The sequence below is a fragment of the Marmota flaviventris genome, chromosome 2 (genome assembly GCF_047511675.1).
Source record: "Marmota flaviventris isolate mMarFla1 chromosome 2, mMarFla1.hap1, whole genome shotgun sequence".
Lineage (NCBI taxonomy): Eukaryota > Metazoa > Chordata > Mammalia > Rodentia > Sciuridae > Marmota > Marmota flaviventris.
In genome coordinates this window covers 28,098,072-28,124,328 of record NC_092499.1, presented here as the reverse complement: position 1 = coordinate 28,124,328, position 26,257 = coordinate 28,098,072, and the positions used below count along the sequence as shown (strand labels likewise).

The following is a 26,257-nucleotide window of genomic DNA, read 5'->3' as shown; positions in this document are numbered from 1 at the left end:
TTCAAAGACTTTACGTGAAAAGCAATATAAACTACTTTAATCATTTTTTTTAGATGACTGTATGTTATAAAACATAATAACATTCTCAACAGTTAAATTTAAATAATAAATTTACCTATTTCTTTTCGCTTTTTTAATATAGCTAGGAAATTTTAAATTATACATGTGACTCACATATAGGACACCAATGTAGTAGACGGAATCAATAATTTACAAAATATGTATTACCATATGGCAAGTATATAATACTACTGATACTATTAAATTCATTTGTAAGTTTTGCTGAATTCATTTATAATTCATGTTCTCTAAAATATCAGTAAGAAACAAAACTTTTTTTTTAGAAACAAAACATTTTTGATGTTAAAATATATTTTTTTAATACTTATTTTTTAGTTTTCGGTGGGCACAACATCTTTGTTTGTATGTGGTGCTGAGGATCGAACCCAGGCCGCACGTATGCCAGGTGAGCGCGCTACCGCTTGAGCCACATCCCCAGCCCTGATGTTAAAATATTTATACCTAAATACTGGGAACCACTATTAAACTGGACTCATAGTAGATTATGGTGCCACTAATAAATTTTGTCTGGTTTTTGGAAGAATGGAGGTAAAGGATAAATAAGAGGTAAGTGAATGTACAAAGCACTTTTTGTTGGCTCTTGTAAAAAAGGTTTATGGAAAAACAAACAAACAAAAATCAATGAACTGTCAAGTGAAAGCAAAGGAGACAAACAGCCTTTGCCTCCTGTAGTGGGAGTTTACATAGACATGATGGGCCAAAAAAGCAAGTCCCAGGGGGTTCTAAATTGGGTGAGATATTTCAGGAATAAAGACAAGGAAGAAGCCTCCCTAGAGGGTAATTCCAACAGCAATTTCCAAAAAAGAAGGTACAGAGAATGTCTGGCTTACATCTGGTCTTTCTGAAAACATATATATGCATATATAAAAACATATGCAACTATGTACACACATATACATACATGCATATATATTTAAGGATTATTAGTTTATACATGACTTACATTATATACATATGATTTTTATATAAGTTATATAACAAAATTTTACTAGCTCATCTAAACTATGAAGTAAATTAAGAACATTATTTTTTCTCTTATCAGGTGTAATTTGCTATACTTTAAAACTAAGGAATATGGAGGAATTATTGTTAATCCAAAGAGGTATTCAAAAGTAACAGAAAAAATATACACCTAAAATGGTTTCTGCTAGCATTTATTTGAGAAAATTTACACAAAACCCCCAATTCAACACAAGTGAATCTGTATATATCCCACATGCCTTTTCCATTAAACAAACAGAAAATGGCTTTGACAGGGGTTCATGACAATGGTATGACAAAGTTTATTTAGAACTGAATTGTTCCCACTTATACAGATCATTCTGAATAAAAAATGGAGGAAAGCAGATAACATCCCTTTTTTTAAAGCTTATTTGCTCTTGTACTAGCCTGTTTTCAAAGGCAAATATTTTTACCTTTTAGATAAAAGCAAGGCATAATATTAACTTTTAAACCCAAAGCACAAATGTTCATGGTGGTATTTTTGGCATGAGTAAAAGGAAGGAACATTAAAGAATTTCAGTTCCACAAAGTTTCAGTTTGGAGTCACTTGGAAACAAAAGCATCAGCAAAATAAAACATTCTCTCCTCTCCTCTCCTCTCCTATCTTCTTCTTTGATATTTTTCAGAGTAGAAAACCATAACTAATAGAAGCTTTCACCGCTTCTAAAAAAGGGGAAGGCACCAGTCAGAAATATGAGTTTCTTATTAGGCTAATGGTACAGGCTAGGATTTTATATTTAAAAGTTTAAGGATGGAACTTAATCCACTAGTTTATTTTTTTCTGTACTTGGATGCATACTGTCTTTTAATATCAGTAGTGCTACAGACTTTCTCAACATCTGCTGTCCCTATGGCAAGGAAATTACTGCCAAATTCTCCGAAGCAGCAACTATCCCTTCTTAACAGCAGATGGCAATGTTGCTCAAGTTGGCTGGTGAGAGCTTATTGCTGCCCAGGAGTTTTTTTTTTTTTTAAAGCTTTCATATTCATAGTAATTAGAACACTGATTAGCCTGAGATTTTAACATAAATCATGCCCTCTTTAGCCTTCACATTTTATCCATGTCATCACAACAGTGTTATTTGATAATTTTCATATTCTGCTTCTTAACTGCAAGTGACATGAATCTAAGTCCAGTAATTCTTACCATTCAATTAGACAAGCTTTGTAACAATTAGCAGGGTTAAAAAGAGATTCCAGAAAGAAAGAACTCCTTCCTACTTTCCTAGGAGAAGCTGGAAAGATTTCAAGTGATAGTTTTCCTGTTTATGAACATCATCACTTGTATCCACTCTGTGGGCAGGTATGTGTATATGTGTGAGTTCCTGGGGCTTCACACATCCAAGGAGAGGATTCTACCCCAACTCCATATTTTCTCTTTTTTACATTAGTATGGACTTTTAGGCATCTCACACTCCCACAAGTAATTTTTGGCTTTACTTCCAGAACATGTATTTTCAAGTATTTACTCTTTCCATGATCCTCCTAGATACCTATTTTAATACCTCCTATGTCTCAATTCTCTAGAAAGAGTACATAATGACAGGAACTAAGTCAATAATTGGGCATGCAAGAAGAGATGGTAAATTTTACTTACTTTTCCTTGGTGGAAGTGATGTTAAAAATTCAAGCAACCACACATCTGATACTTGTATCTAGGTAAATAAGAAACTCTCGAAACTAAACAGTAAAAATAATGATCCAATTAGAAAATGGGCAAAAAGACATAAACATTTCATTGAAGAGGATAATACAAATCACAAGCAAGCACATGAAAAATGTTCAACATCATTAGCCATTAGAAAAATGCAAATGAAAATCATAATGAGATGTTATACACAGCTATTCAAATGGCTAAAATTTAAAAAAATAGTAATACCACCAAATATTGGTAAGGATGAAGAGAAACTCATCAGTGATACTCTGCTGGTGGAAATGTAAAACGGTACAGCCACTCTGGAAAGAGTAGGGAAATTTCTTACATAACTAAATATGCTTACCACAGAACCTAGCAATTGCTCTTTCTGGGCATTTATTCCAGAGAAATAAATATTTATGTTCATCTGAAAACCTATACACAAAAATTCACAGAAGCTTTATTACTAAGGACCTAAAACTGAAAACAATCCATCAGTCCTTCAGTGGATGAAACTGTGTGGTACATCTATAATCACGGAATATTGTTCAGCAATAAAAAGGAATAAACTATTGATAAAATGTAACAACTTGGATGGATATCATGGGAATTATGGTGAGTAAAAAAAGTAAATCTCAAAAGGTCACATTCTAATGGTTCTATTTATGTACCATTTTTGAAACAACAAAATTATAGTGATGGTAAACAGGTTAGTGGTAGCCAGAGTTTGGGGTAAAGGGGCATATAGAAGGGAGGTAGCTGTGGCTATAAAAGGGCAATATGAGGAATCCATGTGATGAAACTGTACTATAGCTTGTGATGGTCTCATGACCCTAAACACATGATAAAACTGCATGGAACTAAGTACACATACACAAAAAGAAAAAAAAAATTCAAGCAGTTGAGCACAAATATTTTAATTGTCTAAAATGAGATTTTTTTTTAAGAAGTTATCTACAGTTCTGAGCTCACTTTTATAAGGTATCACATTCACGACCCTTGTAAGAGACATAAAATTATGAAAGGATATCACCAGAAGCTATGTAAACATTTCAGCTAAGGGCCAGGATGTTTTTAGAAGGAAACCCAAAGAGGACAATCAGTATGAAACAAGTTCAACATGGTCATACAAATCGTGGTAAAAGAACTAAAGTGAAAGCCCAAGCTGGTGAGCAAGTGGGACAAGGAAAGCAAACATGGTTCAAATAGATCACGTGAGGAAACCCAAGACAAATGCTGACTTTGGCATTATCTAGGTAACCCCTATTTTTTGTCATGGGTGACTCTAATAATAGTCCTATTGTTGCAAAACCAGTCCAAATCCTACCGAGTTAAAAAGAAGTCCCTCATTGACTTGTTGAGTGTAGGAGTACCCCAAGTCCTCCCAAAAAAGATCAGTTCTGGCAAGAAAGCTTCAGCGTGCCTTCATGGTGCTGTTAATAGGATGCCTTAGGCCAGGCACGTCCCAGCGATGTTCTGCTGGCTGAGATTCATGAGGGAGGAGGAGATTTGGTCTCATTACTCAATTAACTTCTTGGCCTTGAAGAAGCGACGAAGGTAGAAGACCTGCCAGGTGGCTAGTCCGATAAGGCAGAACATTGAAAAGATGCTGAAGTACAGGACTCGAGTGTTTGTTGACTCTAAAAGACAAAAAGCATTGTAAATATAAATGTAATGAAGTAAGCCTGCTTACTAGGGGAGGGAGGGAAGGAAGGAAGGAAGGAAGGAAGGAAGGAAGGAAGGAAGGAAGGAAGGAAGGAAGGTCCTTACTAGGACCTGAAAGGAAGGAAGGAAGGAAGGAAGGAAGGAAGGAAGATAATTCTATTTATAAATGCTAAAAATTACAAAGATTAGTTCTATCTATCTGACAAACTATAAGCCAACGAGAGAATATGATCAAATGCATCACAGAAGAAAATTCCACTCTTAACAATGTTGATTTACTTAATACAGCACTGAAACAAGCAATTTTTCTTTCATAAACCCCACTTCTGAAAAACTGAGAAAAGGGTACACCAAAATTTAATGTTTGGGGATTTGTCTCCTTTATGGTTTACTTATTGAGAAATAAGAGATGCCTTCCTCTCACCATTGGTATCACGCATTTCCTCCTCTCGCTTCTTCATGTAGGCAAAATCATTAACAATAGATTCTGAAAGGTCTTCTAGGCGTCTTAGCTCTACCTCTAATGGTTTGAGCTTCTCAACTTTTGCAATCTGGAAAAGAAAGAAATTAAGAAAACACTGCTCTGGTCAAGAACACAAAGCAACACAAGAATCTTTTTAGAAGCTTACCAGGCTTAGATCCTCTTATCAATCATCCTAATAGATTTTAAAATCTGGCCTTCCACCTTTCCCTATTAACTACTTACATCTTTCCATCTCGGATTTTCAAAAAATACTCTAATTTTTATGATTTCTTTGTAAATATAATATGGTAGGCTGTAAAGTAAGATATACTGTTTTCCCTAAACTTCTGACTTTAATAAAGCATGTTACTTTTACCCTTCCACTTGTGTCTAGGAAAGAGATAGTATTATTAGTATAATAAATGTGAGTTGTAAAAATCAATCCTAGTTTTAGAAGAAAAAAATAAATCACCGAATTCCCAATAATACACAAGAATGAGAAAGTAGATATTAATTACTACAGCATTAAGATAATAACTCAAAATACAAAATTTCAGAATTCTGGTTTGCTTACTTTTTTTTTTAAGTGCTGGAGATTGAACAGAGGGCCTTGAACACATTAGGCAAGCTGTCTAATCTGAGTCCATGGTTTGTTCACATTAATCCTATAACTTTAAGGTTTATTTTAGAACTCAGAGCCACAATGAATCCTACATTTACTCAAAAATATTGCACTAAGTTTTTTAGTTTATTTCTTTATTTTTTGCAGTGCCGGGGATTGATATCAGGGTACTCGACCACTGAGATATATTCACAGTCCTTTTTGAGACAGAGGCTCGAGAAGTTGCTGAGGCTGGTCTCAAACTTGTGATCCTCCTGCCTCAGCCTCTGAGTGCTAGAATTACAGGCATGTACGACTGTGCCCTTTAAGAATGACACACCAGTTATAATAGAAATCTCTAAGGATGTCCACGCATACTGAGGAATGAAGGATGTGAGAAAGGCTATCCAATAACTAGAGGCATAAATCACATGAGCAAGGATTTCATTATTATATGCTGTTTTATCAATTTTAGCTTTTTTTTTTTTTTGGTGGTGGTGGTAGGAATAGAACCCAGGGACACGCTACCACTGAGCTACATACCCAGCCCCTTTTAAAATTTTGAGATAAGGTATCCTGAAGTTGCTGAATCTGGCCTTGAACTTGCGATTCTCCTGTCTCAGCCTCCTGAGTTGCAGGGATTAAGGTATGTGCTACCTCCCTTCTCCTATCACTGCTGCCCCAGGGGAAATCCTGGACTCAAGTAATCCTTCTGCCTCAGAAGGATTACTCCCAAGTAGTTGCAACTATAGGTACATGCCACACCCAATTCACGAAACCTTTAAGATGGATAAACCACCAGAGCCTCCAAGATCTTGAAACTCATATGTACCAGTTGCTCCTAAGTTTTGTCCACAGTGGGATTTCTTCATAACTCTTTCTCTGTATCTGCTTGTTTATTTCCTACTCCCTATTTACCACAAATTGTCTATGGAATACCCACTTTTTTCCTTTGTCCAATTTATCTTCCTTGTTCTTTCTCTCTCTTAAATGTTAACAGCAGTTTATATGGGATGAGTGGGAAGATTTAAGGGTAACTTTTGTATTTTCTGTTTACCTGTACTCTTCCTTAAATGTGTGAAGAACAAGAAAACAATTAAAATAAAACTAGAACCTGCTATTAAGATAGGGATAGAAAGTCAGGTATGATAGCGCATACTTGTAATCCCAGCTCCTCGTGAGGCTGAAACAGGAGGATTGCAAATTTGAGGCTGTTCTCAGCAACTTTTGGTGAGATCCTCCCTCAAAATAAAAAATAAAAAGGACTTGGGATGTAGCAAAGTGCTAGAGATTCCCTGGATTCAATCCCCAGTCCTACCAATATCCCCTCTCTCTCACACATATACATACACGATAGAAAAACTGAGTTTATATTTAAAGTACACAAAAACATGGTGACAGATTTGTGATTTTGTTCCACTGTATACATATTTTCTTACGTTTGCAAAATGTTGGCTAGGGTTAATAATGTGATTGGCAGCTGCAGAACAGTTTATCTGGATACAAGATTTAACCAATGGCTAATGTACTGAGCTAACTTTCCTAGCTGAATGCCCAAATGCCAAGTATACCATTAGCAGATATATATCTGTTGTATGATTTCATATAAGGCTATAGAGCAAAAAAATATAAAAATTTAAAAATCATCCCTAGGGAAAAAGACATCAATATATAAGGTATATAATAAGCTGAACCTTAATCTGTTTAACAATTTCCCTCCTGCTCTATACTTTCCCTTCAAAGCTTCCTGAATGAGATAGTATAATGACACGACATGAAACTTCTTAGACATAATTTATTTAAGGCTGCTTATATAGAAACTTGCAAAAGGAACTGGAAGTGAAACTATGGCTGTGCCTCTGCCAGCTGAAAATAATATATTTTTTGTTAGATGACAAGATCCAAAGCCTAAAACCCAAAAAGGCAAGACAGAATTAAACCTGGTACTGAGGGTGGCTTTTGTAAGTTATAACCCAAAAAATTTATTCCAAGTGCTTTTCCAACATTCATTTATTTTTAGTTGTATAATCAACATATACACATGTTCTCCTGCCAAAACTTTTTAACTATTCAGAAGCAAAGAAAATAAAAACCAAAAGTCTATTTTGTTAGTTCTTCAATTCCTAAATTCCCACATTCTTTTTCAGAGTTAACAGTGGTTATGAACTTGGTATCTATTTTTGCAGATCTTGTTAAAATACGCATTATTTATGTTTTGTATCTATATAAACCCTCTTCTAGTGTAGGTGTTACTCTGGACTCTTTGCCTCTATTCATAAGAAAATAGTCCAATATCTATCTTCTAAATCAATTTTATTTCCTCAATGAAATCTACATTGAATCCCATTCTTCCTTCAGGAAATTATTTTCAAACTATCCCACTATTTATTAGTGGAACAAAGATCCCATTTCTTAAAAAAAAATTAGTTCCCTAAATAACTACTTTGCTATTGGTATTAATTTAAAATCTAGAAAACTTAAAGAAACCCCAAGAGTGTAAAATAATATTGCAAACTAACTTGCCACTGCAACCATCTAACACTCCAAGGATACTCAGTGGTAAATTCCAATCATGGTTATACTTCTATGTTTAATCCTAGAAATCAAAATAATATTGGAAAGGAATCAAGGAACAAAAAACGGTTCCAACAACTAAACTCTGAGTGACTTGGCAAACAAATGGTGTTAAGGAAAGTCATCTGCCTTCCACATGTGAGAGCATAGTAAGAAGACAGCAGTCTGCAACCCAGAAGTGGGCCCTCACCAGAGCCTGACTGTGCTGTCAACCTGGTCTTGGACTTCCTAACCTTCAGAACTACAAGAAACAAATTTACTATTTTAAAACGGAAAACAACTAAAAAGTAATTATATCCAAGAACAAAAATAAAACAAAATAAAGAGTAAAGAGGAAGAGGGAATTCGTAATTCTAAAGCTATTTGGTTATGCAAGGAAACCATTATACTGAATTAAAAATTGATAAGTAAATAAAAAAGGCCTGAAAGATTATAACTGATAGATGGGGAGGAAAGGGAAAGAAGCAAATAGGCACACATCAAGTTAAGAAGTGGGTGGTAAAAAAACTTTTCATTACAAGAAAAATTTAGAATTAGTAATAGACTTTTATGATCAGTTTACAAGAAGTATAAAATTTTGCGGTTTTTTTTTTTTTTTTGAGATCAAACCCCCATGACCTTATGAATGCTAAGCAAACGCTCTACCACTAGGCTACAATCCCAACCCATTTTTATTCTGTTTTAACCTTTAAAGAACATCATAACAACAATATAGTTTGAGTGCTTAGGGTGTGCAAGACACAAAGCTAAATTACCACATTAAGCTCACTGGTAGAAAGTCTCACATGTAAAGCTTTAATTAAAAAGCATCATGTATTGACTTCTACTACCAAGATATACATTAAGAACAGAATGGAGGGCTGGGGATGTGGCTCAAGCGGTAGCGCGCTCGCCTGGCATGCGTGCGGCCCAGGTTCGATCCTCAGCACTACACACAAAGATGTTGTGTCCGCCGAAAACTAAAAAAATAAATATTAAAAAAATTCTCTCTCTCCCTCCTCTCTTTAAAAAAAAAAAAAAGAACAGAATGGAAAGAAAGTAGCAAGAGACTGACTCTAACTAGGAGAATAAAGGAAAACTTAACGGAAGTTAAGCTGGGTCTCACAAATTAGGAGAGGATTTTGAAAGAGATGAGAAGGACATTCAAGGTAGAGAGGAACCAGTAAGCCAAAACATGGAGGGGAGAGTGTAGGCCTTGCTTTGGAGACTACATAAAGAGTCTGATATGCTGGAAGCTAGAATAGTTGGTGCAGGTACACACATTTATACAACATACTCTTTTATGTTTAGGAGAAGGTGGTGTGATAATAGCAAATAAATGGCCCAAAAGTCAGATTGGAGATACAAATGGGGAAAGAGATGAAAAAAGCAGTATAATGAATGACACCGATTAATACATACTCAGATTGTGGTATTTTATATCTTATGATCTCATTTAATCCCATAACCCCAGAAAGTATTATCTGTAAGTTTTCAGACGAGGAAACTAAGGCTCAAATATATTAAATAACTTCCCAAGGTCGGTGTGGTAGTGCTAGGACTGAAATCCAAGTCTATCTGAGTAGATACTTCACTCTATAGGTAGAAATTAGACAAAGAAAATTATAAAACTACACTGAAATTTTCCTGAATCAAAAGTGAAGCAAACAAGCTACTAGGCCACAAGGATCTAAATAAGTTGTCCAGTTGGTTTGACTAATGAACTTCTTCACCTTCCCCCACTACCATTTTTGTAGGCAATAGAGTAAAAATTTAAAACAAATTCTACGTAATTATTCTGAAAACTCTCCTCACTTGCCCAGAACTAAGTATCTGTCATCAGTGAATAGCATCAAGAATCTTTATGTAACAATCAGTACAAAAGTTTAAAAAAGAAAACCTCAATTTCAAAATCCCCACTTACTGTTCTACTCTTCAAAACATTTTACCTGGAGGATACCAATTAGACATACTCCATGAAGGCAGGCCAGAGCACTTGCTTCTAGTTTACTTCTATCCCATGGCTAGAAGCATGAGATGTGTTTTGTAAAACATCTTGACAAAGGTGGGCCACATGACATGTGTACCACAGGTTTTCCACCAGAGGGTGGCATTCTCCTGGTGTGAATCAAAGGACTTCATTTTACAATGAGTGCCTCATTTCACAAATGAGGAAACTTTTTTTAAAAGAGTTCATAAAGTTTCTTGGCCCTTTAGGTGGCAGACCAGGATTAGCAGCACATCATGGTTACTTGACTCCCTACCCAAGGTCACCAAAGCATTTATTTAGCATCAAAACTGCAAAGCTCTGCTATAAAACACAAGAACAGAATCCTTAACTTCCAGAAGCATGCGCACTTAGCTGTTCTCAAATCCTACCTCTCTTCTGAAGGCCTTATCCATGTAGACTCCTTCAACCACTCCTGTCCACACCAACTTTCTCTAACATTAGATCACTTATATTGTGCCACATGACTAACAATCATACACTGTCATATTCACAAATTTGTTTTCACTTTTACCTTTTTCCCTCACAGTTTAGTCCTAGAAAATTTACAGCTAAATACCCAAAACACAGTAAACACTTCTACCACACCTGTTGATGTGGTCTTCTCTTCACCTAGTAGTTAAGTGCTGATGATTCCCTGACTCAAGCAAGTGCTTCCTGTGTGTGAAGAGCACTTCACATCTCTTTTCACTCAGCACTCATATTCCTGAGGCCCACTGCCTGAGAGAAAGCCCTCCCTACCACAATGTCTATCACACACATGTAGCAGTACGGGGGGCTGGGCTAAAATCTACTAACTGACCAACTATGTATCAGGTGCCTTATTCATGTTATTTCATTAACTTGTGTCAAGAAAGGGACTCTGGACCTAGTATATGGAAGCAGAGCTTCTCCTCTCTGAAGGCATTCAGAGAAACAGTTTTGGAATGTCTTCAGCTGTGGCTTCAATCAGTGCACTGTGTTTTGGCATATGTGTTGACAGCAAATAAAAGATTAACAGAACCCCTAGGCAAAACAGAACTTTGAAAATGCTGATATCCACAGCAAGAAGGGACATACACAGCTCAGGAATTAGAGGATGGGTCAGAGAATTACTTCTTTATGGGACAGTAACTGCCTTTATTCCCTTAACAGACAACAAGTCCCTGAAAGCAGCTACTCTACACAGTACAAATTAAGAAGAAATAGCTTGATTCACAAAATGAATCTAAAAGATGCTCCCCTGCCCCAGGAGACAAAAAGCAAGATAGTGGCTGGAAGTTCTTTTTCTTTTGCCTTTCCTTTTTTTTTTTTTTTTTGGCAGTACTAGGGATGTTTCAAACCCAGAGACACTCTACCACTGAGCTACATCCCCAGCCCTTTTTAATTTTTATTCTTAGGGTCTCACTAAGTTGCCTAAGCTGGCCTTTAATTTGAAATCATCCTGCCTCAGCCTCCCAAGTAACTGAGATAAGAGAAGTGCACCACCTCACCCAGCCTAAGTTCTTAAAATACAACACAGGGAATCAAAAGTGTTTTATTTCTGAGGATATAAGAATTCATTTTCTTTTTCAAGCTACATGACTTTATGCTTCTTTACCATATGGCAAGCACTATGTCTTCCAAATAATATCATCTCACATTTGTATTGTGTTTATACAGCAATTTCAAGTGCATTAACTAAATCCTCCATAACATTTTAGATAGGTAATATAGTACTCCACCCAGCTATTAAAACAATAATTACTACTGAATTGTACAGGACCACGTGGGATTTCAGAATTATTAGTCCACATATGAGGAAGAGATGTGTTGAATGTGAGGAAAATTTTAAAAATGTATTATATCCATAACCCCAGCAACTTGGAAGGCTGAAGCAGGAGAACTGTAAGTCCAAGGCCAGCCTGGACAACTTAGCAAGACCCTGTCTCAAAATTTAAGAAGGGCTAGGGAATGCAGCTCAGTGGTAGAGTGCTTACTCATCACACACAAGGCCCTGGATTCAATCCCCAGTACTTAAAAAGAAAGAAAGAAAGAAATGTGCTGCCTTTCTAAATCTTAGTCGATGCCAAAGGATCAAAATCCTTTGAGCATAAAGGCTCTCCCTATCTGAAGAGCCTAAAATTAAATGCCTTGAACTCTAAATATGCTCGGTACTCTCTGGCAATTAACCAGGGAACAAAGTGCTTCTATTATCCATATTCTTATTACAGACATTATTAGTCCAGAAACTACTAACAGCTATTTCTAACAAACGTTCCATGGAATCACACACTGAAAAAAAGGACTGGTCTTTGACCTGTGTTATACCCGCCTCTCCTCCTCTGCCTCAGTCTGGTCTACTATTTGGGGGAAGGAGGCAGAGGGCTCATAAGGGAATGTAGTGGGGAGGAGTAGTGGGGGTTTAAGAAGCAGAACCTTAGAGCTGTGTTGTAATCATGTGCGTAAAGAAAGGCTTAAGATGTGCCAAATGTCCAAAGTAGGAAGCAGGCAAAGGAAGCAATGTGATTTCCTTTCTGCTAGGGAATCCCCTCTTGGGCTAAGCAGAAGGTAAAAAAAAAAAAAATAAATTAAAAAAAAAAAAAATACAGCCCCTTTGCCAGAGTTAATAAAACCCAAGGATAATGGGGATTCTAGGAGGTAAAGGGTCAAATCAGTGGTGTCCACATTCATTCTTTTGTAAAGATATAATAATGTCAAATGTTTTCAAGGGGGAACTAGGTCTCAAGTCTAATAGGGTATCAGGTGCTCTGTTACTTAAAAAATACCCATTAATGATAGTCACCATGTTGGAAAACAAAGTTACAACAGGGAAATTCATATAGTTGCTTGGAGAATAGCCCATGGTTGGGAATGGCAGCAGTAACCACAAGCTGAAAATCATTTTATCTACTCTTGCATAATACCTACAACTTTTTCTTAAGAGTTTTATATCTTACAACAGCACTTTAACATACATTATCTTATGTAAATATAATTAAGGCTCTTCTGAATCATAGAAGTTTAAAAAGATGTTTCAGTTTACTGTTTTTGTTTAAACATTTATTTTTTTTACTTGTAGCTGGACACCATGCCTTTATTTTATTTTTATGTGGTGCTGAGGATTGAACCCAGTACCTCACACATGCTAGGCAAGCACTCAACCTCTGAGACACAACCCCAGCTCTCATTTTACTCTTAAATTCAAACAAAGAGGCTCTCTTGCTTCTCTTATTTCTTTTACTTACACTAGCCTGGAGAACAAACAAGTCAAAGTCTCTACTGGGAAGTATCTTCCAATCATTGCTGGATCATTTGCTCCTATCTATTGCCTCCAAATAACTCTTTCTGTTCAAGTGTCAAACACTTGAACAGGGAAAAGAGGAAAGACCTAGGGAGCTGCTATTGTTATACTACTACTTCCTGTTGCAGAAATAACCATTCACTTCCAATCTTCGTCCATTTTAGGATATTTCCCTTCTAGAGTTCTGACCAAAGACAAAGCAACTTCTCTTGTTTGACAACTCCTAGAAAACTCTTCTAAAAGCTCTTAAAACAAATTTTCTTCACTTATTTAGTTTACATTCTACAAAAGTCACTTACATGTCCTATACTCCACTTATTCATGCCCCCAAAGACTGCTCAGGGACTGGGAAAGAAAACTCTTTTATCTTTCTGTAAAGGTATCAGTTCTAGTGGTTTTTTCAAAGGTGCTCTGCATTTGTTTTTGTTTTTTTGCAGTACTGGAGATATAACCCAGGAGCATTCCACCACTGAGCCACACCCCAGCCCTTTTAAATTTTTATTTTGAGACAGGGTCTCACTAAGATGCAGAGTTGCAATCCTCCTGCCTCAGTCTCCAGAGTTAATGGGATTATAGGCATGACACTGCCCCTGGCTCAAATGTGCTCTTCAGCTGGGGGGGTAGTGCATGCCTGTAATCCCAGCAGCTTGAGAGGCTGAGCCAGGAGTTTAAAGCCAGCCTCAGCAACTTAGCAATAGATAATTCTAAATAAAATATAAAAAAGGGCTGGGGATGTGGCTCAGTGGCTAAGCGCCCCTGGGTTCAAATCCAGGCACCAAAAAAAAAAAGAAAGAAAGAAAAGTGCTCTTCATCTGAAGAATCATTTTGTGGTGCCCCCAAAGTCTCAAATAGAGATGAAAAAGCCTGTCACCCTTCTCCTTATCCCATGTATACTCCACTTCCCTGTCATTCAAACACATCAGTTTTAATTACTCTATAATATTTCCTTTCTACTCATTAGTTTTTTCTTCCCTCCCACTTTCTTTCTAAAATCATTACTACATATATCTGGTTTCTGCCTCAAGAGGTCTAATGGCATATGCTTGAGTGCGACATCTGTAAGGGACAGTTGGTTCAGTCCTTTGGTTGACAGAACAACCAGATTTACTATTTAAGGCCATTAATACAACTTTTTGTATTAATAAAATCATAGCTGGTTGTCACATGACTGCTGAGAAAAACGCAGCCTTCTGGACAAAGCATAGCCTGTTGGCCTGACACAGAATCTGACGGCACAGCATGCTGCCTCCTCTGGCTGTGGCGGCAGAACATACCTCTTCGTAATTTTTCGCCTCCACTCCATGCTTCATGTCTAGGATCACGAGTTGGTCAGGTATCCGCCCTGTCCCTGAGAAAGAAATCAAAAGAATCATTGTGCAGAATATTTTAAATTCCGGGAAATCACCCACCCACCTCCCTCTCCCTCACCCCTATCCTCTCAATAGAGGGAAACAGACACAACTCCTCCCCCTACTCAGCTGCAAAAAATTCCTGGCTCTGGCTAAAATCACAAACATTCCAGACAAAGCCTCTATCTGTGTGGGGTGCCGGAAAGCAAAGAGAACATGCTGCTGGCAAACATCTCAGAGCAGGCACGACACAAGATACTGCTACTGGTACTACAGAGGAATAGAATAGGAGAAGAAAAAACACACAGGCTTTTCAACTAGAAAATAAAACTCAAAAATCACAACCCTGTGAAATTGACTGGCATACCGATCAGTAGGAAGTGAGTACCAACTTAGGCTGAAAATGCACATTTCCACATCTGAAAAGAATGCCTGTTAAATTTTGAAAGCAAGTCATGCTCAATTAGGATTACTGAGTATATGCTAACTTTGAATTTATTTAACACAAATCTGAGTATTGAAAAGAATATAGGTTTTTATCTAATATTCCATTTTAAGTCAAATGTTCTGATCAATGTAAGGCTTATTTTAATAGATGAATAAAATGTTATAAGGTTATTCCCACTAAATCCTTAAAGGAGTTAGTTATAATTAAAAAAAAAAAACTTGACAGGAAGCACAATTCTCAGGGATGTTTCTTAGAAAGAAAATTTCTATTGGGATAATAGGGCCAACAACATATTTGTATTAGAAAAATTAACTATTTCCAGTGTGACCAAAAAGGAATTCTATGATGGCACATACCTGTAATATTATCTACTCAAAAGGCTAGGGCAGAGAATCCCAAGTTCAAGGCCAGCCTGGGCAACTTAGGAGAAGACACTGCCAGTGGCAGCGTGCCTCTGGGTTCAATCCCTAGTACTGCCCCCCCCCACCTAACCTTTTATTTATTTCTTTGTTTGTTTATTTATTTTTTTTAAGTTGTAGATGGACACAATACCTTTATTTATTTATTTTTATGTAGTGCTGAGGATCAAACCCAGTGCCTCACAGGTGCTAGGCAAGTGCTCTAGCACTGAACCACAACCCTAGCTCCTCAATCTAACCTTAAATCACTGAGTAAGAGAGGAGAGGGAACAACTCAAAGAGCCCTAAGAAACCATTCGGTTCAAATTCCTTGGATTTCATCTATTTATAGAACTAAAAAACACCTGTATGAAATCAGAGGTTTTGGGAAACAGTGCCACTTAAGAACTGAGGTCTTTAACAGCAAAAGTCACAGGGATGGTACTCCACCCTCTACTGCTTGAGAGACACTGAAAGTTTTCTGAAATGGACTGAAGTCAATTTAAAAAATTACTCATTGAGCCAGGAGTGGAGGCACAAGCTTACAATCCCAGCAGCAACTCAGGAACCTGAGGCAGGCATGAGGATTGCAAATTCAAGGTCAGACTCAGCAACTTAGTGAGATCCTGTCTCAAAATAAAAAGTTTTTTTTTTTTTTTTTTTAAAGGCTGGGGATATGACTAAGTGATAGAGCATCTCTGGGTTTAATCCCCAGTACCCCCCACTCCCCCAAAAAACTACTCACTGAGGACTCACTTGGAACTAGAACTGTGCTGAAAGACTCTCAAAAGGTATACTCTCTGCCTTCAAATAATTCAGTGAGGATCTAAGACATCCATATATATAACAGCAAAGCACTGTAAAATTTTGAGCCAAAACAACTGGCTCAAATAATCCCTGCTGTGAAGGAAAGGTAAGATGTGAGCTGTGGACTGCCTGCACTGAGAAGGGAGTACCTAGGCCCAATGCAGGGGTGCATACCTATAATCCCAGCAGCTGGAGTGGCTGAGGCAGGCAGATTGCATGCCTCAGCAACTCAGCGAGACCTTGTCTCTAAGTAAAATATAAAAAAGGGCTGGAGTTATGACTCAGTGGTTAAGCCCCCCTAGATTCATCCCTCCTGGTACTAAAAAAAGAAAAAAGAAAAGAGACGGGAATACCTGAAGGTAAGACTCAAGCAAAATATTCTAGACAGAAGGAAAGCATGGACAAAGGCTCAGATAATGGAAATCAGTATGTCATGTTTAAGACAGTAAATAACTTATTTTGGATAGACTAGAAAGATAAATTTGAAAGCAAGAGAAATATACAGGAAGATTAAGACAAGCCATGATGATTTCTAAGCATTAAACCAACAATCTCCAAGCAAATCAAACATGGCACCCAGAGTAGTCTCTTCTCCCCTAATCTGAATGTAATAAAGATTATGACATCACCCACAGAAGATGTTAGACAAACTTTTGCCTTTCTGTCTTCATTTAAAAAGCTGTGAAACACAAGTAGCTTCTAGCCTGACATGATTCAAATGATCAGATATGTTCTTTCTATCAGAATCTTCAGTTTATCTCCTGTTTGTCACAGCACAGTATTAACATTTTTCAAGTCTAAGTGAAACCACAAAACCACAAATGTCTGGCTGGCCTAATTTTAGACCATATAGTCTCTTGCATAGAATAGCCAGTTTATTCCCTTAGCTGATATCATGGCCTAAAAAGACACTTTCAGTAAATCTCTTTCTGTATTTGCCTGGAAAATGATAATCTCTCCCCTTTTTAATTATAACTTTATTTTGTTTGAGCAATTTTAGGTTTAGAGCAAAACTGAGAGGAGGGTAGACAGACTTCCCATTTCCCCTTACTCCTACATGTGCATACCCTTCCTCATTATGCACATCTTCTGCCAAAGTGGTAACCTGTTATAAATGATGCACCTCAACAATACATCATTATCACCCAAAGCCCACAGTTACATTAGGTTCCCTTTTGACTTACATTCCAAATGCGATGCTGGGATCAATGTATGATGACATGTATCTACTACTAAGTTTCACACAAAGTTGTTGTTTTGCTTATATCTTTTTTACCCTGTTTTTATTGGTGCATTGTTAATTTTTTTTTTTAATTTTAATATTTATTTTTTAGTTTTCAGCGGACACAACTTCTTTGTTTGTATGTGGTGCTAGGATCGAACCCAGGCCGCACGCATGCCAGGCGAGCGCGCTACCGCTTGAGCCACATCCCCAGCCCCTGCATTGTTAATTATACATAATGGTGGGATTCATTGTTTCATATTCACACACACATACAACATAATAATTTGGTCAATATCATTTCCCATTATTTCCCTATTCTACCTCTCCTCCTCCACTTGGTCCCTTTTCTCTGGTGTACTGGTCTCCCTTTGATCTTCACGAGATTCCCCATCCCCTTCTTTTCCTTTTTTCTCTCCACCTTCCACATAAGAGAGAAAGCATATGACCCTTGACTTTGCTGAAAATAATGTTCTCAAGTTCCATCCATTTTCCTACAAATGATATAATTTCATTCCTTATGGCTGAATGAAATTCCATTTTGTATACATACCAAATTTTCTTTATCCATTCATCAACTGGCAGACGCCTGGTTAGTTCCATAACTTGGCTAATATGAATTGCACTGCTATAAACATGGGTATGTATTGCTATAGTATGTCAATATGAATTCTTTTGCATAAATCCCAAGAAATGGTATAGCTAGGTCATGTGGTGGTTCCATTCCTAGTTTTTTAAGGAACATCCATATTGATTTCCATAGCATCTGTACTAATTTACAATTCTACCAACAGTGTGAAATTGTTCCCTTTTCTCTACATGCTTTCCAATATTAATTATTGTTTATATTCTTTTAAAAAATATATATATATATTTTTTTAGTTTTAGCTGGACACAATACCTTTATTGTATTTGTTTATTTTTAAGTGGTGCTGAGGATCAAACCCAATGCCTCAAATGTGCAAGGCAAGTGTTCCACCACTGAGCCACAATCCGAGCTCCCCTATTATTTTTCGTATTCTTAATGGCTGCCATTCAGACTAGAATGAGACAAAATCTCAGTGTAGTTTTAATATGCATTTCCCTAACTGCTAAAGATGTTGAAATTTTTTTCATATATTTGTTGGCCTTCTATACTTCTTTTTTGAGAAGTGTCTGTTTAGTTCATCCACCCATTTATTAATTGGGTTATGTGAGGGTTTTTTCTTGTATATTCTGGGTATTAATCCTAAGATAAGTAGCTAACAAAGATTTTCTCCCATTTTGAAGGTTCTCTCTTCACATTTTTAATTGTTTCCTTTGCTGTGCAGCAGCTTTTTAATTTGATGATATCCATTTATTAATTCTTAGTATTATTTCCTGCCTATTGAGGAAGTTGCTGCCTTTGCCTATATACTGAGGTGTTGACCTACATTTTCTTTTCTTTTTTTTTTAATTAATTTTTTAATTTGTTCTACTTAGTTGTACATGACAGCAGAATGCATTTCAATTCATTATACACAAATGGAGTGCAACATTTAAATTCTCTAGTTGTATATGGTGTAGAGATGCGCCATTTGGGCAATCATACATGTACCTAGGGTAATGATGTCCTTCTCATTCCACTATCTTTCCTACCCTTATAACCTCTCTCAACCCTCCCCTTTGCCCAATCCAAAGTTCCTCCACCCACCCACCCCCCACCCCCCGCATAGAGAGCATCCACTAATCAGAGAAAACATTTGGCCTTTAGATTTGGGAGATTGGCTTCCTTCACTTAGCATAATATTCTCAAACTCCATCCATTTACCTGCAAATGCCATAATTCTATTCTCTTTTAATGCTGATTAACCCTACATTTTCTTCTAGGTTGCAAAGTATAATTCCTAAGTATTTGATTATCTTAGTTGACTTTTGTGCAGAGTGAGATAAGGACCTCATCTCATTCATAGAAGAATGGATAACCATTTTTCTAAACAGTGTAAAAAAGTCTGATTTTTCTCCAACATATGTTTTTGGTACCTTTGTCAAGGATCAGATGACTATACCTGTGTGTGTTCGTCTGTATCTTCTATTCTGTTCCATTGGTTTATATCTCTGTTTTTATGCTAGTATGATGCAGCTTTTGTTAATATAGCTTAGAAGTATAATTTGAAGTTAAGTATGATGATGCCTTCCAGCATTGCTTTTTTGACTTAGAATTACTTTGGTTATTCTGGACCTTTTAGTCCCCCAAGTGGATTTTAGGACTGTTCCCCTCCGCCACCCCCCCAATTCTATGAAAAGTGTTATTGGTTCACAAGGTATTTCATTGCCCTAAAAATTCTCTGTGCTTTACTTCATCACTCTTCTACTCCACCTAGACAATCTTTCAGAAGATGCTTCAAAGGCCACAAGACATCAAATCTCCATATCAGAAGGAACAAAAACTAAACTGAAACTAGAAATGAACTGCTATCTATAGCAGGGGGCACTACAGAGTTGGAGAAGATGCTCAATTCAAGGAAAATCTTCTGATTACTTACCCTTGCTCTCAAAACATACTTCAAACATGTCATAATCTTCAGTGGTAAAAGCAAACTTCCCCTTGGATGCATCTTCCTTGGAGTATAAAATATGTCCAGCAGAATCTGTGATCTAAAATAAAAATATAAGAATAGGCAGCAAATAACACTCAGAAAGGGTACTTATAGAAATTGGGGATAGAATGAGACATTATCCATAAAAGATAGTTAATAGTCCTCAGCAGCATTACTATGTTCCAACCATCTCCAAAGATGAGACTGGATTAGAATATGAAATCTAAATACAGTAATAAATGATATTCATTCAAAAAGCCTAACCACACTTGAGTCTCAAATCTGCTGCTGCTATAGGATGTCTTACCTTACCAAAAATTGATCCAGCCAATGTTCTAAGTTATATAACTTGCATTTATTGGGGAAAAAAAACCCCCACTTTATACCAAGTAGAATTCGATCATTTCCTATAGAGGGACATGTCACATATACAATACACAAGAAGAGAAAAAATATATAAAAACACATTTATTCTATAAAACAAATCCTGACAGGGCAGAAGTATGAAAGTGGAACGGAAAAGAAGGTGTGCATGGAGAAGAACATCTGGGAGATTACTCCTGCAAACTTTGTGTCAATGGCTACACAGTGGGAGCAAGACACGGGGTATAAACAAAAAGTTTCTCCTAAAAGAGACTTCTTTGACTTTCTCAAATGATTATTCCTTTCTTGTAGGTTGCTTTAAACTTCTCCATTACTGAAGAATGGCCTACAGGTGTGTGTAATCCCAGTGGCACTGAGAAGCTGTGGCAACAGGATCAAAGTTCAAGGCCAGCTTCAGCAATTTACGAGGCCCTAAGCAACTAAGCAAGACCCTGTCTCAAAATAAAAATAAAAATGGCTGGGGATATAGCTCAGCGATGTAAAGTGACCCTATATTCAATTCTCAGTACCACTTAAAGGAGAAAAAGAAAAAGACTTATAAGCACAGATGAAGGGGCATATATTATTAAGTAAATGGCCACATACAAAGCAAGGTATAATGTGGTAACTTAAAAAAATTGGATTCCAGGCTAAGAGCACATGGCTGTCTTAGCAAAAGGCATATTTCATCATCTAAGTCAGGAAGCTACTTTGCAATGTGAAACATAAAAGTAGTGGCTTCATTAAACTAAACTAGATGTTCTAATGCTGTTTGTTAAAATAGACTTCTTCCAAAGGGACAAAACAAACAATTCTTTTATAGGCAAAACTATAAACAGGGAAAATGGAGTAGCACACATTTAAGCTTATATATTTAAAAGCACCTTTTTTTTTTTTTTTGGTAGTGCGTATTAAACCCAGGGGCACCCAGCCCTTTTTATTTTTCATTTTGAGACAAGGTCTCACTAAGTTGCTCAGGGACTTCCTAAATTGCTGAGGCTGAGATTCTCCTGCCTCAACCTCCCGAGCTGCTATGATTATAGGCATGCACCACTATGCCCTGTTAAAAGCACTTTTTAACAGTAGTTAATTCTGAGTCATAAGATTTCCCTTCATACTTTAATATTTTCTTTTAATTTTCCACAAAGGTATATAGTCAAAAATAATAATAAAGCTATTTCACTTTGGAAAAAATTCTTAATAACTAAAGAAGATTATCATTACTCAACTTGAAAGATGTGTTAATGAAAAAGGGTTTGTTAAAAATACACCTTCATTTTAGTTTTGATTTGCATTTACCTGATTAGTGATGATGGACACCTTTTCATATATACGTTGGTTATTTGTACAAGGTGATGGAATATGTTAATGAACTTGATCGTGGCAATCACCTCACAATGTATATCAAAATATCACATTGTACATCTTGAATATATATAATTTCTACTTATAAATTATACCAAAATGAAGCAGAAAAAGAAATAAAACAGCTTCATTGCAATGTAGAGTGCACTACTAGAGATAGCACAGTGCTATGGGATTACAAAAGGTCAGAGTGTATTCTGGAGCAATTAACATGAACTAAATCCTAAAGGAAGAATCTCAATCAAGGGAAGAAGAGGAATAAAGACATTTAGGGTAGAAAAGATGGCAAATATGAAGGGCTCAGTTGGAATACATGGAAGACAAGAAAAAATAACAAGAGTATTTAGATTCCTTCCACCAGTGCAAATCGGAGAGCTGAGTCTCTCTCAAGTGGTACACAGCCTTCTTCAGACTGCATTCCCCACCTTAGAGAGATGAACAGGCAATTGGAAGGTCAAGAATTTGAGGTCAGTATTAGCTAAACAACCTGCTAGGGAAGTTAGCTCTGAAGATTCATAAAGGCTCTTGTTTGTGGGACACTTTTTCTGACTAATCAACTAAAAGAAAAAGAAAAAAAAAACTATTTGAGAACCTTGAATATACACATATTAAAAACAAAAAACTAATCAAATCCCAAAGTAATGTGCAGTAACCAGCGTTGTTCCACTCCTTCCTTTCTTCAGAATGAGTTCTCCCATCCTGATACTTCCCTACTCTGCAACCCCCAAAGCACCATTATAGCACTTCAGAGTAAGAGGAAATTCAAAAAAGGAGACTGCAGGAATAACAGATTTTTACATTCCAAACTGATATGAAAACCTTAATTTGAATTTGGCTCCTATGAATGAAGCTGCAGACAACACAGAACTTCTCGGAGGAGAATTTGGGTAAATGAAGTTTCCAGATTTGCTCACTGCACCAGCTTAATTCTTAAGAAAAAGAAGGCATGAATTACAGGTTGCTAGAAATATTTAAACACTAAGTGAAACCAGTAGAGGACAGCAGAGAATAGGCATCAAGGTTAGAGCACTGAACAGTCATCATAGATTTTTATCATCTCCACACTCAGGTAAGAAAAGAGATCAGGTCATTGTTCTAGGACAAACAACTCAATTTATCAGGGTTTACAAGATTTGGCACACATTTGCTCAACTACCTTATTTCCTGGAAGAACAGATTATATCTCTTTATTTTCTCCTAAGGTACTGAAAGTGTCCTTCAAAAAAGTTATTTTTTAAGTTTAAGGAGAAGAATCTCTCTAGATCGTAAAGATGCTTAAGTGCAGATCGTAAAACTCTTATTAAGGCACCTTTGGGCTGGGAACATAGCTCAGTGGTAAAGTATGTGCTTAGCATGCCCAAGGCCCTAGGTTCAATCCCCAGCACCATAAAAGAAAAAAATTCCTACACAGAGTGCTCTGTGAAATGAATTAAGGCAACTTGCCAGTCATGGTGGCGCATGCTTGTAATCTCAGCAGCTCGGAAGGCTGGGCAGGAGGATCATGAGTTCAAGGTCAGCCTCAGCAATTCAGTGAGACCCTGTCTCTAAAAATATATATTAAAAAAGGGCTGGAGATGTGGCTCAGTGGTTGAGTGCACCTGGGTTCAATCCCAGGTACCAAAAAAAAAAAAAGTCTTCCATGTTTTCTGAAAGACTCCAGAACATTCCACACCTCCTACTGGTACTCAGACTAAGTAAAAGTTGTTTAATTTGTCCTCTTCTATATTGTACTGAGGAACTTCAGTCAAGGAAGAACCATTTCCTTTGTCCAATGATATCTGAGAAGTTATTCGAGATTCATCCTAGGGCAAAGACTTACATGCATCACTAGAGGCTGAAGGCAGAGGATCAACCCACTGCAGCCTTCTATCAGCATGAAACTGACCTCCCAGAAATACTGTATGACAATGCTCACAGTTCCCTCAGGGCCTTCACATTTCTATACTCCCTATAACCTTTAGCTGACTCTATGTGACAGTATTAATTTGAATAATTTAGAAATCCAGGCAGGTAACTTGATAACTGAACTTTTAGGTTGGGCTAACTCATATGACTACTTGACATTCTAACAGATCCTAATATTTTTCTAAAAATCTGTAGGTTTCCCATCTATATTCTTCATATAATTTTGCAGTTATTTAAGAACAAAGTACAAACAAAGTCATTAAATTAAAAAAAATCATATCCTCTAACCCCAACATCATTGCACACACCAGCAGGTAGCTAAATTAGGGAACAGGAAACTGGGCCCCACACAATGACTAATCTGAGTTGGCAAAGTCTAAAAGGTTTAAATGATGGTTTTTAATTTCCTTTAATTAAATGTTCTGATTATTGCCAAGCACAGTGGCACATACATATAATCCCAGTGACTAGGGAGGCTGAGGCAGGATTATCTTAAATTTGAAGTCAGCCTCAGCAATTTAGCAAAACCTTCAATAACTCAGACCCTGTCTCAAAAAAAAAAAAAGGCTGGAGATGGAAATGTAACTCAATGTCTCAATGATAAGGCAACCCTGGCTTCAACCCCTAGTACCCCCCACAAAAAAAGTTCTGATTACAGATCACCTTGAAAGATCATCTGGTTTTTTTTCTTTCAAGAATTGAGAGGTTTTATTTTTTTCTTCTTAATTTCTACTACAAAACTATGCTAAACAATCACTGCTTTCACTTATAATAGTAAAACTTTAAAGGATTCTTTTAACAATAAAAGTACCCTTAATATTTATTATGAAGTTCTTTTATTGAACGAAGGTAATATTAAGCTATAAAATTCACTCATATGACATCAAGTTTGTTTTTAGGTAACACATTCTAAAGAAAAGCAAACCAAAGTTCACAACTTGAAAAGTGTTAATTATATATGTAGAGTGGATGATATCAAGATTATGTGAATACTCACACTGAAACTGTCAAATAAGTGAGAAGAGGCCACTGGGAAAATAAACTCATCTAGAATTAGATTTTCTTGGACCATTCCAGGCAGTGGCTGGAATTAGGTTCCTAAGCAAGTCCTGCTCCTAAAGTCTTATTCCTTTATCAAACATTCAAAAATCTAAGTAGCTTAGGCCAATAAAGCAGTTAGGAATAAGTAGAGTTCACAAAGGAAGAAACAAATAAGTTTTCAAGAGCCTGAAGTCAACAAATGATATCCGCACAATAAATATGGCTCTAATAAGTTTTCTGGAAGCCAACATTTAAGAAATAAACTGGGTTACACATGGTTTGTTTTCTGATGAAAGCTCACAAATTTATCTCAGAGAAATTTTCCTGGAACTAACATGAACAACAATTTATCAGGAAGGTCCTTGTCATTTTCAAACACGGACTTTCAAATACAATTCAAATAGGTACTTTTAGTGAACCTCTGTATCAATGTATGGCAATGCAGAGCTAGGACTCAGAGGACCTAATACCAATACTCCTGTGCCCTGGTTCTATCTCCTACCCCTCACCACTATCACTTTCCTCCGCATTCCAGCCTAGTCCTCTAGTTCATGGAATTCAGCCTCAATCTAAAGCTGCAAGAAAGATGGGGCTACTTTTGACCACTTGTTGCTACAAGTGTTGAGGGGATACTAGGAAAAAGATGTCTTAACATTACTATCCAACTGTATCTTGGCTTTTAATACCACTTATTCTCCAATCAGGACTCCCTGAAAAAGCAAACACTAGGACTGCTAGGGCTGAGGTAGGTGGGAAAGGTACAAGATGGGCTGGAGCATCTTGTAGTGCCAGAAAGGAAATGCTCAAAAAGGAAAAAACTTTAAGAATGTAGAAACATCAAGGAGACACAGAAACTAATCAAAAGAGCTCCCAATGGCCAAAGCTGAAGCAACTTAAACAACAAAATAAAATAGTAATAAGATTATAATCCAAAGTATGCAGTAAATATCCACGAATTCATACTGGTATAAATCATTGTAAATAAGTGGGGGAAGGAAGACTAATCTCTCAACTTATGTAAATACTGGACATTCAAAGTAAAGCATAACTCCACATTTTGTAAGTGTGGGGTGCACAAAATAACTTCCTTCCGAAGAACACAATATCAAGAAAAATAACTTTACAGTGGATAGATAAACCTGACAAACACTCACTTAGCCAGATGTCAAGGTCAATATAAACAGTGATAAATAATGTTAATATGATGTGATGAAAATGACATTTGACCTCTGTGGTCTTCTCCCAAAACCCATAACTCCATTCTTTTTTTTTTTTTTTTTTTTTTTAGGGGGCAGATTACCAGTGATTGAACTCAGGGGCACTTGATCACTGAGCCACATCCCCAGACCTATTTTGTATTTTATTTAGAGACAGGGTCTCACTGAGTTGCTTAGCACCTGGCTGTTGCTGACGCTGGCTTTGAACTCACGATCCTCCTGCCTCAGCCTCCCAAGCTGCAAGGATTACAGGCATGCAGCACCACTGTAGCTGGTTCCATTATCTTGAGAAAATCGTCAAATCCCATTAGAG

General features: G+C 36.8%; 1 protein-coding gene across 1 annotated transcript in view; it reads right to left on the bottom strand.

Moving 5' to 3' along the window:
- Positions 1–1,219: 1,219 nt before the first annotated feature.
- The window catches only part of Tmed10 (transmembrane p24 trafficking protein 10), a 37,927-nt gene continuing 12,889 nt past the window's right edge, over positions 1,220–26,257 (bottom strand). Inside the window, exons 2-5 of the mRNA XM_027931507.2 lie at positions 20,000–20,111; positions 14,546–14,619; positions 4,809–4,935; positions 1,220–4,359 (exon numbers count right to left, since the gene is read on the bottom strand). Coding sequence (XP_027787308.1) covers positions 4,238–4,359; positions 4,809–4,935; positions 14,546–14,619; positions 20,000–20,111 — 435 coding nt within the window. The 3' untranslated portion in view covers positions 1,220–4,237. The remainder of the gene's footprint in view (positions 4,360–4,808; positions 4,936–14,545; positions 14,620–19,999; positions 20,112–26,257) is intronic.